The 15,837-nt window shown below is 36.4% G+C and overlaps 2 protein-coding genes across 5 annotated transcripts in view; both read right to left on the reverse strand.

Moving 5' to 3' along the window:
- Window positions 1-6,070, reverse strand: part of LOC107599279 (uncharacterized) — a 14,311-nt gene extending 8,241 nt beyond the window's left edge. The window contains exons 1-5 of the mRNA XM_016290825.1: window positions 5,945-6,070; window positions 4,046-4,165; window positions 3,319-3,375; window positions 2,331-2,482; window positions 1,567-1,698 (exon numbers count right to left, since the gene is read on the reverse strand). Coding sequence (XP_016146311.1) covers window positions 1,567-1,698; window positions 2,331-2,482; window positions 3,319-3,375; window positions 4,046-4,165; window positions 5,945-6,046 — 563 coding nt within the window. The 5' untranslated portion in view covers window positions 6,047-6,070. The remainder of the gene's footprint in view (window positions 1-1,566; window positions 1,699-2,330; window positions 2,483-3,318; window positions 3,376-4,045; window positions 4,166-5,944) is intronic.
- Window positions 6,071-6,106: 36 nt separating this feature from the next.
- Window positions 6,107-15,837, reverse strand: part of LOC107599254 (endophilin-A2-like) — a 26,803-nt gene continuing 17,072 nt past the window's right edge. Inside the window, exons 9-11 of one of the 4 annotated variants that reach the window (XM_016290796.1) lie at window positions 13,545-13,589; window positions 10,799-10,999; window positions 6,107-6,176 (exon numbers count right to left, since the gene is read on the reverse strand). In XM_016290796.1, coding sequence (XP_016146282.1) covers window positions 10,806-10,999; window positions 13,545-13,589 — 239 coding nt within the window. In that variant the 3' untranslated portion in view covers window positions 6,107-6,176; window positions 10,799-10,805. Of the gene's footprint in view, window positions 6,177-10,247; window positions 11,000-12,512; window positions 12,558-13,544; window positions 13,590-15,837 lie in introns of those variants that run through there. The other 3 variants (XM_016290797.1, XM_016290794.1, XM_016290798.1) reach the window with 3 other exon arrangements.

The following is a 15,837-nucleotide window of genomic DNA, read 5'->3' on the forward strand; positions in this document are numbered from 1 at the left end:
TACCCCCCCCCCCCCCCCCCGTTATTTGAAATAAAATAAAATCTAAATAGTCAAAATACACGTCCTTATCCACAATAAGGACAAAATATTAATTTTTTCCCATTTAAGTACTAAAATGACTAAAACTGAAATTAAAATAAAGCTAAATAGAAATATTGTGTAAAAACAAACTAAATGAGCACATTACAAAATTACTCAAATTAAAAGGAAAACCGAAATATAAAAATAAAAGCCAATGAAAAATATTATAAAATACTATAATAGTATATAAATAACACCAAAGTAACACTGATTCAGTGAAATTAAGTGGAAATCCAGTAACAATGACGAGGAAAATTCAGTCACTTCTATTCATTTGATCATAATGAAATCCAGCAGTTATGTCGTTATGATAATTTATGAAGTCATAATGAAATCCAGTGATGATATCACAACAGGCACTAATGATTTCATAATGAATTGGTCTAAAGAATACATTGCACAAAGCTCAGTGGAAGACAATTCAAGATGGCAGATCAGTTCAAATGAAATGTCAACTATACTGTATCTAGCGTAGCATTAGTTCTGGCAGGTCACGTTAGTCAAGCTCGCATCAGCTGACTCTCAGCTGATCCCCATCAACCTATGGGAATACGACACCTATCTAAGCATTCATATATAAGGTCCCTCGGTATTATCAGCAGTTTTCGCATTGCTCAATAGCTAATTACCCTCCTCCATCCCCAGCTCCTCCTCTGTCAGTCAGGATTCAGCCTTCTGATTCTCCTTTGAATCAGACTAATTCTAAAATGTGTACATAACATTATTGAACTTTAACGATATCTGCAATACATTTATGTTGGTTCTGTTCCGTTTACCCTGGGGGGGGTTATTGCTGCTCTCCCTGCTCTCATCCATGCTAGGCTGCATGGATGCGCAGGGAGTTCTTGCCCAGAACAGAACCATACTGCCAATCCAAACTGTATGCTAATTGTCAATAATCTTTGACGATAGTAGTCCTGACAGAAATATGCTTTGTATATTTTATGTTCTACTGGAATTAATTGGTGTCCAGACTCATGTGCACTATATTTCATGAACATTATTTGTTTAGTGTTCAGAGTTTAGGGGTGTAACGGTACATGTATCGTGTACCAAACGGTTCACAGGCAAATTCCAAATGGAAGTGATCATCCCTATCCCCTTGGAGAGGGGACTTTTGGAGTGAGCAGGGCACATGCGTGCCATTGTGTAGTTGTTTGGAATGCACTTGGCAAAGGGAGTGATGTAATTTCTTAATTATCTTTATCCATTTGGAATTTGCCCGTGAACCGTTCGGTACCGATACTCCTACCGGCACACCCCTATCAGAGTTGCTATCTATTAAGAACAACTAATTAGTCACTAATGAGGTTTTATGTGGTTTAGGATGCTGTCTTAGTAGTCAGCTGCATATGACAGCAAGACAGCTTACTAGATTTTAGAACAGAGCCAAAGTGTATTTTTGGAGGTTAATGCTCTCACTGATAAATTAAAATAGAAATAAATCATACTGAGAGAGAGACAGAGACGTGTCAGTGTTTTTACCCATTCAGGTCTTGTCGTGTGGTGACGGCGAGTGAAGATCCATCTCGGCCTGGTCTGAGAAGCATGTTCCCACAGTCTGGATGTCTTTCTAACAGCACCTCAGCTTCAGTACGAGACACAGGCCTGAAACACCTGCCAAATAACACAGAAGCACAACTACATTAACATTTGTCTCAAGTATCCACTAAGAGTGCGATTATTCACATCAGTTAAGTATGCAGAAGATTTTGGTAAAGAAAGCCTACAAATGACAAGGATGATCTACAAATAGAGGTCAAAATAAAATAAAATGATCTAATCCCAGCCAAACACAGTTTTTAAGTATTGAGAAGTGATACCTTAGTAAGCAGTGTCATTTTAACAAGAACGTGGCAAAACATGACAATAGTAGCATATACAGTCTGTCAATAGATTTTAAAGTTCAACCCCAGTGCATATACCTCATAAAACATACATCTTTGGAAAAAAAATCCAAGTGAAGATAGGATCTCTAAAACATCACATATATTGGCTCAATTTAGTAGTTCTGTGAACTGACATATGAAATTAGTTTTACATTGTCTTTTTATTGCTGGGTAGGACACAATGTAAATCCATGAAATTTTGCGTCTGTTTTATCAGGCTGGCAAAAAGTACCAGCCCTACTTCTATAAGAGCAATATTAACAGTGATGTTTTAGCTATGCATAAACACTCAGACAGTCAAGAATGTCATCTATGAATCTTCTCCCCCAAACCCACTCGCTCAAATAAACAGATACTCACGCAGGTATTTCCCCCACCAGCGGGAGCGAGAGGGGGGACGAGGGGGCTCTGGAAGACACGCGTGCCTGTCGACGCATTTTTTCTTTCTCCACGACTTCTTTCAGCATGTGCAGCTGGCCGGGCAGGAGGGTGAGAGTCGTGGGCACAGCCAGCTGGAATCAAACCCAAAGCATATGTCATCCTAATCTGCACGGTTAAATATACAGTCCATAGTGACGCTTTATGCATGGGGACTCTGATCTCTTTATCTATGAAAACAAGTGAGCAGAATCTCTAAAGCAGTGTGTGGGAGGCGTTTTGGTGGTGTTGAACTAGAGCCAGTGGATATGATGCTGATAAATAGTTTTTATAACACCTGGTCATGTTTTATGATGGATGGAAAATCGACTTTATTATACATCTAAAGTCCAACAAAAACATTCATATAAACTGGTTTAAGTATAAAAAAGATAACATAAGTTCAAAATGTAACTTCTTGAGAAATCTGAAAAAACACATTCACAAAACTAGATTTAACAAAGTCTACAACAGTCTAAAAAATGAGCATAAAATAAAAAACAACTAATCTAAAATAGCCCATTATAATCCCACTACCCGTTTTCCCGAAAAGCTTTTGTTACATTCATACCAAATCCTTCCTAAACCAAAAGAAACAAAGGTATCTGTTGCATTGTTCAAACATGGTCATAAAACGCAAACCCTGCAGTTCAAAGGTCTGAGATCTCATTAACAAACTCAGAACAGCAGTATTATTCAAGACTATGTGCTAAAAAGAATAAGTCTGACCGGAATTTGTTGTTCTGCAGGAGAAGCTGTAAGTGTTTATTGACATACAAAACTTGACCTGCTTCTAGTGTGCAATAACAAAACACTAGCGCATTTAAACTAGCATTATGACCATTTATGTAAGGGCATAAACTCATCTGTGAGACTAACGAATATATGTCAACTTCTGTTAAAAAACATTTCCTCATTTGATTGAACGTACATCTACGACAGAGTAGAGAAAACCTTTCCACAGCTCACGCGCCTCCAGATTTGGAGCCTGAGAAGAAAGAGAGAGACATTGACATTAATTATATTATAATTAATAACTATAACTCAATGCAATATGTCCTTACACTACTGCACTGCATTAGAGACATGCAATATCTCACAGTCAGTTAGATCTCCATTCACATTTATTGATTTAATCAATAGTTTTATTCAGCAAGGATGCATTAAATTGATCAAAAGTGACAGTTTTGAGTTGGTAATCTTTATATAATTAATCACTCTAGTAGACCTCTGATCGGCCCTAATTCTGAATGCATAATCAACAGCTGATAGTGATCCTACACTGTACAGTAAGTGCTGTTTAGTCTTGACCTGACCATAATATGACCTAGAGCTGTGTGGAAGTGTTATAACTGGCATCAGATGTGGTGAGCACAAACATGAGTAAAATAGTGGCCTGTGAAAGCGAAACTCTCTAGAGTGTGCCAAAGGTAAATTCCATATGGAGATGTTTGTGAAGACTGAAAGACCCACATTTGCTCATATATAGTGAGTGAAGGTTGAGATGTGCAGTGTGTCTGACCAAGCATTCAAACTGGAGCTTATCGTTTTAAGAAAACTTTTGCCATTCAGTGTGCAGTACACATCAGATGGTTTGTGTGTGCGAGACTGAGTTTAAGTGCATGAGAGGAATGAGATGCATGCATACTGATACTCACAGTGAGTTTGATTTCTCCATCCTTCATGCGGAGATTCAGTCTGGCTGCCTCCAGATTTCGATCACGACTTGGGTCATCGATCAGAGACACAAACCCACTCAGATCCAACTTCTCTACATACTAATCAGAAAACACACATATGAAGAGAGACATTTAAAGGAACAGTTTACCCAAAAATGCCTTTCCAACCCTGACTGATTTCTGTGAAACACACAAAAAATAAAGATTTTCTAATGTCTATCATTTAATTTTTTTAATAATAATAAATTATATTAATAAATATTTATAAAAACAAATTAAATTTGAATAATAATAATACAAATGGTAATATAGTTTTGTATTATTTAAATAAAATTTTTTACAAATTATGTATTATATTATTAATAGCAGTTTACAGAACACAGTAAAATTACAATACTAATATGTATGGCTGTCTTAATTTCTTTGCTTATAAATGTTAAAGGGGTCATATGACGCGATTTCAATTTTTCCTTTCTCTTTGGAGTGTTACAAGCTCTTGGTGCATAAAGAAGATCTCTAAAGTTGCAAAGACTAAAGTCTCAAATCCAAAGAGATATTCTTTTGTGGATCGCCGGATCGACTTTCACAGTGGATGAAGCGGAGTCCAGCCCGGGGTTGTCACATGTGGTTGCCTCAGTGGCAGCTCATGGCTCACACACACACACACAACAGTCCGGAGCACAGCTGTCCTAAATCTGAGACCCACCCCCCTACACACGGTGCACCTGAACCCCTCTGAATATTCCCTCCTGAATATGCGATTCGGTATTAATTTGTGTAAGTGGCCCTCTTTGTCAACACATTTATGCTTTGGGTAATGTTTTTGCATACTGTCTACAGTGTATATAAATAAAATTAGAAAATACAATGTAATATAATAGAAAAATGTATTTGGTTACTTTAAGGGAAGATTCAATTTTATTCATACTCACAAAGTACATTGTATCGTTTAGTAAATATTATTGCATATTCAGAGTTTTACACTTTCTAAAGTATGCATACCTATCTATCCGGAGAAAATATAATGCACTATAATAGAACAATTTAATTTAGTTACTCAAAAAATATTTCAGTGACAAAAATAATACACATAATAAAATCCAGATCAATGCAAAATGCTGATACTATTATCTAAAAAGCATATTTTTATGGACGATATAATGCTGGTCAATAAAATTAAACACATATTTTGTTTATCAGTATTAACTAAAATTTGCATTATGCATCGGCAGTAAGGTCGGTATGTTAAAGATTTCTAACCTGCGGTATTTATTAACCATATTAATAACTTTTGTGTCTCAAAGTTACATAAAAACAGAATCTGCAAATGTGCACTTTGGTAAAAGTCAAAAGACTGTCAAAAGACTGGAAGATCATATTAGGCTAAATGACAATTGACAAGCTTAAACTGTCTGCAGCAGATAACAAAATACTCAGTTCTGCATGTAACATGATAGATGCAATGCAGCAAGAGAGATGCATCTCACTCCAATGTCTGGGGATGAATGAATTAATGAATGCTTGAGGATTAAAACACGTGATGGATCATATTAATAATCACACACTTCCGATTGCATGTGGTCTGTATTAAGGTGTGTCCATTACCAGAGCACCTGCCGAAAATGTAAAGCACCAACAGACATAAATAACGGCATTTAAAGAGCTGCCAGACAGCGGCATAAAGCATGGCACAAGCTCATAGAATTAAAATGTACAATCAACATTTGAGTGGTCACTTGGCAAACGAAATAATATCCATGCAAACCTCGCCCATATCCACACAATACGCGCGTGCAGCATATGCCATGCGTATGATACGCCGCTGCGCGTGATGATATAATCGGAGCAAGTGTTTGACACGTAATAACAGCCGCTTACCTTCTCTTTCGCTCCTCTTTTCTCCAGGTATCCCTCGTAATAGCAGGGCGGCAGCTGCGCTCTCGGGCTCCCGGTGCGCGGGTTCGCGGGCGCCGCTGCCATGACTCGAGCAGCTCAGCCCGGTACTGACACTGACACACACACACACACACACACACACACACACAGTAGCGGGACAAAGAGCAGCTGGATGATGTTACTGGCTGCCCGGGAAACGACACGCCTTCTGTGGGTGAGAGATGGATGGCATTCAGCTGCACAAGCGCCGCACACCCGAGACAGTCAGTATGGCATCTGTGATTACATTATGACCCGCAGGCAGAAATCTCTCCTTTATTTGCTGGAAAGTATAATTGTAAGGTTATAATACTGCTCGTATATTAATGTCTATTTCGAAGATAAGAGTTAATTCTACTGTAATTCAGTTAGAGCTGTAGGTTAATAAAGTACATCATAAATAATATTATACATTATATAATAATAGAATTTACTAGAAATATAATTATAAAAGCTATGATATAGGCTAAACATTACGTTAACAACTTTTATACTATAAATAACATTGTTGTATTAATAACAATGTTTATATAAACTCTTTTTCAGGTGTTACGATACACAAAATTATAAAACAGCCTATATAAATTACAGAACAGTATGATGTTGCTCTAATATTTAAAGGGGTCATATGATGTTGCTAAAAAGAACATTATTTTGTGTATTTGGTGTAATGAAATGTGTTTATGCGGTTAAAGGTGTTTCAAAAAACACATAATTTTCCACATACTGTACATTATTGTTTCTCCTCTATGCCCCGCCTTTCTGAAACACGTCGATTTTTACAAAGCTCATCGGTCTGAAAAGCGAGGTGTGCTCTGATTGGCCAGCTATCCAGTGTGTTGTGGTTGGCTGAATTCCTCAAGTGTGTGACAGAAATGTTACGTCTCTTACCATACTGTGATGCCTGCGGCAACCACATGTGACGACCCCGGGCTGGACTCCGCTTCGTCCACGGTGAAAGCAGATCCGGCGATCCACAGCGCAAAGTTGATGTATTTCCTCAGTGACCAGCACGGATCAGCTCCAGGCATGACGAAGCAGATATCGTCCTCTTTTGGAAGACCAAACAAAGTAGTTTCGCTTTCACAACGAATCACACAGCATCTTCACGACATGGCGGTGGCAGCAACAACAATACTACAGCGAGAATAAAAGTTACGCCTTCTTTCTTTGCGTGAACATTTGGGTGGTGTTATGCAAATCTTCCCACATAGTGATGTAGATATGTGGGGGCGTGTTAGAACGAGCCGTTTTAGGAGGGCGCGGCTGACTCTTAACTTTTATAAAGAATATCTCTTTGGATTTGAGACTTTAGTCTTTGCAACTTTACAGATCTTCTTTATGGACCAAGAGCTTGTAACACTCCAAAGAGAAAGGAAAAATTGAAATCGCGTCATATGACCCCTTTAACAAAATGGATATTATTCAAACATTTATTATTATCATTAAATGTTAAATAACTTAAGCTATACCATATATATATATATAAATATTTATTATCCCACAATATTCCAGATCACATTGATTCCTACTGAAATGACTGAATTTCGCTCGTGAAATTTCATCAAACAAGGGTAAATATGACTGCACCTTTAATGTGATTATGAATGTGATATTTCAGTTCAATAAACTGAAATCAAGTATTGTACATTTTAGACAAAAAGTGCTCAGTTAATTTGTGTATTTCTTCACCACCAAAGAAGCTTAAAGGGATAGTTCACCCAAACATTCTGTCATCATTTGCTCCCCCTCATGTGTTTGTTTCTTCTGCTGAACACCAAAGAAGATATTTTGAAGAATGTTAGTAACCAAACCATTGACTTCCATAGTGTGGAGAAAAGAATAAGAAAAAAATAAAACATTAAATTGAATGGGTACCAACAGCTGTTTGGTTACCAACATTCTTCAAAATATCTTCTTTGGTGTTCAGCAGAAAAAAAAAAAACTCATACAGGTTTTGAAAAACATGAGGTTAGTAAATGATGACAATTTTCATTTTTTGGTTGAACGATTCCTTTAACGTGCCATTCCAGCGACGCGAAACCTGAGATATATTGAGTGGAGCAAAAATAAATAAAATAATAAATGAACACCTCACTACCGAAAGCATTCTGTAATTACTCAACTCCAGCTCCAGTCCATTATTTCTACTTCCCGTTCACGCTCGCCAGTGAGAGAAACCCACTCAAAGTGATCACTGACCAAGAGAAAACACAGACAGCTATAGTTTTCCACCTTTATTTAAAATGAATTTTATAACAAAACATAAATCACAAATGGATTACACAGCGAATACTGATTCAAAGACGCATTCTTTCAGAAACGCTTTCTAAAACACATGATTTCGATTTGAGCTCTAACAATGTTAACCAGGTGTTAATAAGAGGCACAAACAAGGTTTTCCATTACATATAATACATTCTACCCATAATAGAATATTATTACTTTTAAGTGTAGTGTAAGCAACATCAGAGGGCATGCAAGATGTTGAGAGTACAGTACTACATTGCAAGGTAAAATAGTTACCAGAGCAAGACCCGAACCCGAAACCTAGGACCAGCATCCCTCACCCGAAACACAATGACGTTTATACTTCACAAAAACTCATCACACTGGTTCCTTTTGGGATTAAACAACTGAACGACATGAAATCAGATCTGCTGACTAACATAAATGTAATCACATAAGGAGTAAAAAGTCACATCGAAGGAGGTGATGGCTCAAATCTTGCTTTCGGAGCATGCCGTGGTATATCCTTATCCACGTTGACCTATTAGTACCAATTATTATGATGCACAACATTGAACATCACACTTTCCAACAGCTCTGATTTTCGACTTTTTTTACTACAGTAACTCTAGACAGATTACAGCTTGATCCTAATTTTCACGATTCCCTTGCCAAGAATTCCATTTCAAAATCTGAAATATAATCCGATCCAAAATGCTAGATAGTCTAAACCAGTCCAATCTCTCCTTTTGGCATCTAGAACTACTGAGCATGACTATCATTCTAAGAAAAAAATTTGGAAGTATGTACTTGATATTTGCAGTGATTACAGACTGTATCTTCAAAATCAAAAAGTACACAAACAGTGGAGTAATATCATTATTGCAATGAGAAGACTAGCAAAATTCACAAATACAAAGATATAGGAGCCATGTAAACATTGATTTGGTACAATTTATGCAAGGCAACAAATTTCAATTTTGAATGAAGATGTTGAGTCCCAATGAGTCTATCTATACAGCAGGACTACAGCAGACAAACCTTTTCCCTGAGAAATAGAAACTGAACCAAGATCAGTGGTTAGAGGAACCTCGGATTTCCCTCTTTGAGGAAGTGAAACGGATTAAAGCTATAATAATCCAAAAGGCAAACGATCACAAAAGTGGTTCACGCACTTAATTTCCCTTTTCAAGAACTCAACATCCATGTGGAACTCTAATATCTGTAAGCTGAGGTTTTTGAGTGCGTGTGTGTGGCCCACTACAGTTCTCAGAAACACAAGTACAGTGCAGAAGTGGATTTGTAAAGGTTCCCTTTTCCAGAAGAGAGAGCGAGGGATAGTATCATGCGGAAAAATAAAAGTAAAAATGACTGTTGTGTACATAAACACATACTGGTACTTCTAGTTCGTCGAACAGCTGGATTGACCTCATTTACATATTCATTTAAAACAGAATTTGCAAGCAGGAAGTGATCATTGTAAAAAATGTATTTAAAGTTTTATTTACTCACCCATGTCACTCAAAACCATACGACTCAACAAAATCAAACTGGATGTGTGTGAAACTAAAAGATTCTATTTTTGAGTAAACTATCCCGGTTGATGCTCATGCAAAGACACCGTTTTATTTTTGTTGACCTCCCTTTTTGTTTTGTTGTGAGTCAACTCTATTAATGCACAGCTAAAGTGCATTTAAAGGGATAGTTCACCCAAAATCGTCATCATTTGCTCACCCTCCACTTGTCCCAAACCTGTATGAATTTCTTTCTTCTGCTGAACACAAAAGAAGATATTTGAAGAATGTTGGTAACCAAACACTTGATGGTACCCATTGACTTCCATAGTATTTTTTTTCCCCATCATATGGAATTCAGTGGCTACTGTCAACTGTTTGGTTGCCAGCATTCTTTTCGAAATATCTTCTTTTGTGTTCAGCAGAAGAAAGACATTCATACAGGTTTGCAACAACGTAAAGGTGAGTAAATGATGACAGAACTTTCATTTTTGGGTGAACTGTCCCTTTAAGGGAAATAAAACAAACCCAGTACAACTAAAGCCAATGGGAAAGGGTTAGTTAATCAATCACGAGATTCAAATGAACAACTGCATTATAAAGTAAAATAAGTTGTATTCAAACACATTGAGCTTTGCGCCATTCGGAAAGAGCCGAACTGTGATTGACAAATGCTAGGCAGCATTTTGAGGTGTTATACACAACTGTGACCACTAGAGGTCCGTGATTACCAACAGAAGACACTTCTTTGTAACATCATTATAGGAAACTGATATGAAAATAAAATCCATTTGACTCTAGAATGAACACTCCCGAAATTGATTTATCTTTGACATACTTCTCAATTATGTTTATTGTACTTTGGGGAATGCTAGAGTTTCCTAAGATGAACTAAAACGCTGGACCTGAAGCCTAAGTAACAAATAATAATCCAGACTCCTACTGTATGTTATCCAACATTTCTTTCAGGAGGTCAAAGTGCTCATAGTGAAGTCACAGATTTCCCCCTTTTCCCTGTCCTGTACCTGACATTGCACTTCCTCTTCCTGTTTTGTGTGGGATCAGTGCCGCAGCGGCACCATCACCTCTACGTAGTTAGAGGGGAACAATCCGGTCTGGCCGCGCAGGGTTCCCTCGAACCAGTTCTCATCTATTTGATTGGTCAGCGTGATGACGTCGCCCTCGCAGAAGCCAAGCTCTCCGTCGTTCTCCGCTTCAAAGTCGTACAATGCCTTGCAGCATGGCTGATCTGTCACTATGGAGACGGAAGATTGCATTAGAATAGAGCAGATAAAAGGTGAAGATGCACAGAGAGAGGGAGGAAAAGTAAACAGAGCGAGAAAGAAAAGAACTATTAGGAGGACAGATCACTGCAAGTATGCATAAGCACATCAAATTAAAAGGGCTTGTTAACCTGAATTATTTAATAAAGCATTAGCGAAACTTTATATTTTAATGACGCAAAATAAAATAAAAAAAAAATTACAAAATAAAATTTGCAACATGAATACATTTTCAAAACACAGAGTTGTATAATTGTTCATTTTTAACTAGCAATTTCCATAATAATGAAATTCTAGGTTAATAAAAAGAATACATCATCATAATAATTCATAAAATTAAAAAATAAAATAAAAAATGCATTAAATTTGTAAATTGTTTTCATTTGTAAAATTCTAAACAATATTTTTTAAATTGACAATACATTAATATAAACAATACATTATACAATTATTTTAAACAATATTATATTTTATATTAATTATTTATACTAAAATAAAAATACACTATAATGGGTAACAAGGTGTTAAGGTGTTGGTTTATAATTATTAATAAACCTGTATTTCCTATACACTTAAAAAAGTTTTCTGAATAATTTTTCTTACAATAATCTTTGCAGTCAACACTAAAATTTGTGTAAAAATGGACAGTCGATGCATTTAAAACTAGCTTCTTTCCATACTGTGTTAATTTCATGCGAGACAATAGTTTATCTAACATATCTAATAGTGCTCTCTCCAAAGAACCGGGGACTGGTACCTTTACTGAACAAAAAATGAGAGACGGCCATTTGTATTCAACTTGTGGAAAAAAGTGCTAATGAAATGAAATTGTGTCTTTAATGAAAACTGACATATACCAAACATATTTAGCATTAAGCACATGCAATACTACATTCATGCAAAGGTGTGCCTTGGTTTAATTAAGAAAGTTAAACAAACACGGACATTTACCAAAGAAAAAATGGCCAATTCTGCTACCTCCAAACATGCAGGTCCCAAAAAGATCAATACTAGCTCTTAAGCAAGCCAAACCCACCGCATGCTAGTTACGTTAGCATGTTAACATTAACTTATTGGAATCACTGCAAATTGTGGTGCATGTGCTGCCTATGTAGTGCATTCCAAATCAGTCACTTATGAAGTTCCATTTAGGTTAGGATGCCGTCTTAGAAGATACCATATTTAGACAGTAGACAGCGAGGCAACTTGTTGTGCATGTGTGAGATGTTCTTAAACTGTTCATGCACAATCCAACAAGCTGGATAATTCAACACGTGGCAGATTGAGCACTTGTTTGATTTATCTTATGAAGGGAAACGCGTCTCACTCACAGAGCATCTCATACACACGAGTGGGTTTGTAATATGTGTGAGTGCTTTTAGCAAGTGGCTGATTCACAACACTCATTTTCAGTAAGATGGAAAAAAATCTGGAATAGAATAAAAGCCCTTAACCATGCCGAGTGTGTGTTTGTGTGTGACTCACTTTTGCGTTTTTGACGTGAAGACGCCCTGTTAAAGGAGGGGGCCGCTAGCGTAAAAGAAAGAGAAACAATAGTCAGTCTTTGCGTGGCTCCACACACAGTTCACGGTGAAAACCAACTGGCACAGACATCAAATACACACACCCATCCACACAAACATGCATGACGAACTCATCTTCACACAGAATGGCATACTACGTGTACTGCTTCAGCAGGATGTATACAGAGAATTTTCTTTATGCACATTTACCAAAATGTGCTGTACACAACAGAGCACACTGCCACAGATACTATATCCCACAATGCAATGCATCAGTGTTGTTATTGTTAACTGGAGCAAAATTTTTAAATATAGAGCAAATAAAAAATGCTACCTTGGCAAGGTAACGAAAATTACAAAAAAATAAATAAAAACTAATTAAAGCTATATGTAATATAAAAAAACCTAATAAAAACGACAAAAGCATAAAGCATGAACTAAAATTAAAATGATTCAAAACATTAATAAATACTATAATAGTACGCAACACTGCAATGCACTTAATTTGACCTATTGACATTTTTTGTTATTTGAAAAAAAAAAAAATTAAACAAAATAAAATAATAGATGAAAAGCTTAGACTTAAAAAAATTTAACAAAAAAGAGAGACTAACTGAAATATGTTCAAGTTAAAGTTCTTCACTTATGAAGTTCCATTTAGGTTAGGATGCCGTCTTAGAAGATACCATATTTAGACAGTAGACAGCGAGGCAGCTTGTTGTGCATGTGTGAGATGTTCTTAAACTGTTCATGCACAATCCAACAAGCTGGATAATTCAACACGTGGCAGATTGAGCACTTGTTTGATTTATCTTATGAAGGGAAACGCGTCTCACTCACAGAGCATCTCATACACACGAGTGGGTTTGTAATATGTGTGAGTGCTTTTAGCAAGTGGCTGATTCACAACACTCATTTTCAGTAAGATGGAAAAAAATCTGGAATAGAATAAAAGCCCTTAACCATGCCGAGTGTGTGTTTGTGTGTGACTCACTTTTGCGTTTTTGACGTGAAGACGCCCTGTTAAAGGAGGGGGCCGCTAGCGTAAAAGAAAGAGAAACAATAGTCAGTCTTTGCGTGGCTCCACACACAGTTCACGGTGAAAACCAACTGGCACAGACATCAAATACACACACCCATCCACACAAACATGCATGACGAACTCATCTTCACACAGAATGGCATACTACGTGTACTGCTTCAGCAGGATGTATAGAGAGAATTTTCTTTATGCACATTTACCAAAATGTGCTGTACACAACAGAGCACACTGCCACAGATACTATATCCCACAATGCAATGCATCAGTGTTGTTATTGTTAACTGGAGCAAAATTTTAAAATATAGAGCAAATAAAAAATGCTACCTTGGCAAGGTAACGAAAATTACAAAAAAATAAATAAAAACTAATTAAAGCTATATTTAATATAAAAAAACCTAATAAAAACGACAAAAGCATAACAAAGCATGAACTAAAATTAAAATGATTCAAAACATTAATAAATACTATAATAGTACGCAACACTGCAATGCACTTAATTTGACCTATTGACATTTTTTGTTATTTGAAAAAAAAAAATGAAACAAAATAAAATAATAGATGAAAAGCTTAGACTTAAAAAAATGTAACAAAAAAGAGAGACTAACTGAAATATGTTCAAGTTAAAGTTCTACAATTACTAAAACTGAAATAAAAATAAAGCTAAACAGAAGAAAAAACAAAAACCAACTAATGAAAATGACAAAAGCACATAACAAAATTACTCAAACTTAAACCAAATTAAAAATAAAAGCTAATTCAAAATATGAATAGATACCATAATAATATGTAAATAAGAAAAGAACACTGAAACGCACTCAACTTTACCAGTGATGAATGCATGATTTTAAACATCACTTTCTTGACTCAATAACTGATCAGACTCCCAAAATTCAGTGTGTGTGAATCAGCGAATGGCTGAAAAAAATCTAAATGCTGTCTGATTGAGCAATTGAAAAAAAAGTTAAATATTTTTTCAGCATATAAATAAACTTTTACGAGAAATAAGCATTTTCGTCAGTAAAAATTGGCTTTGCTATGTTTAAAGCTCACTTCAGTTTGTTCTAGATTAATAGACATTACATTATTGTGCCTCGGAAGGCAGCTTGAAACCTCAGACAGTCTGTTTCCATTTTACACAAAATCAAAACACTTTAATAAGTCACTGACTATCTGGGCAGCCCGACTGGCATAGGTTTTGGAAAGCCAACGTTTTAAAATACTAAGTATTATACAGTATACACTCTACAGCATGCAGTGTTCCATACGGAATATGAGTTGGTTAATCTCTTGTCTCTTGTCTCGTCTCCGTGGAAACTAAAGACTGTATGAGAATGAACTCAGTCTGTCTTGTGCAGCAGGTGGAAATCTGCTGAGCTTCTCGTTACGTAAATCAATGAAAATGACCTATTAGACTGATTTCCATTAACCCTTGCTCTTGATTAAAAAGATTTTCAGAAGAAAAAGCTGTAGTGTGAGAACCCAAGCATCATTCAGGAAGGCAATTCAATTGCGTGAAGGAAGGTCTAAAAGGAAGTTCCTAAAGGAAGGTCTGTCATTTGCACACGTAATGGCTTTCGGTGGTTCATATCTACTGTTACCATTCAGACTGTGACTCTCTGACAAATTAAAATCAAATCTAGGCAACCTCAAAAATGTTGTTTAATTTAGAGTCGAGTCTGCATGTGTTAAAACACACTGTCGCTGCTGTTGATTTATTTTTTTATTAGTAAAGGAATAGTCCACCCAAAAATGAAGATGAGTTTGTTTCTTCATTGGAACAGATTTGGAGTAATATAGCATTGTATCACTTGTTCACCAATGGATGCTCTGCAGTGAATGGGTGCCGTCAGAAAGAGTCCAAACAGCTGATAAAAACATCACAGTAATCCACAGCACTCCAGTCCATCAGTTAATGTCTTGTGAAGCAAAAAGCTGCGTGTTTATAAGAAACAAATCCATCATTAAGGCGTTTTAACTTTATACTTTTGCTTCTGGCCAAAATATGAGTCCATAATTCATAATAACCATTCCTCTAGTGAAAAAGTTCATCCCCTGACTTTAGCTGGAAGCAACAATTTTGAGGTCAAAACATTTTAATGATGGATTTGTTTCTTACAAACACACAGCTTTTTACTTCACAAGACGTTAATTGATGGACTGGAGTCGTGTGGATTATTGTGATGTTTTTATCAGCTGTTTGGACTCTCATTCTGACGGCACCCATTCACTACAGAGGATCCATTGG

Source organism: Sinocyclocheilus grahami, unplaced genomic scaffold, assembly GCF_001515645.1.
Source record: "Sinocyclocheilus grahami isolate Dianchi unplaced genomic scaffold, SAMN03320097.WGS_v1.1 scaffold263.1, whole genome shotgun sequence".
NCBI lineage: Eukaryota > Metazoa > Chordata > Actinopteri > Cypriniformes > Cyprinidae > Sinocyclocheilus > Sinocyclocheilus grahami.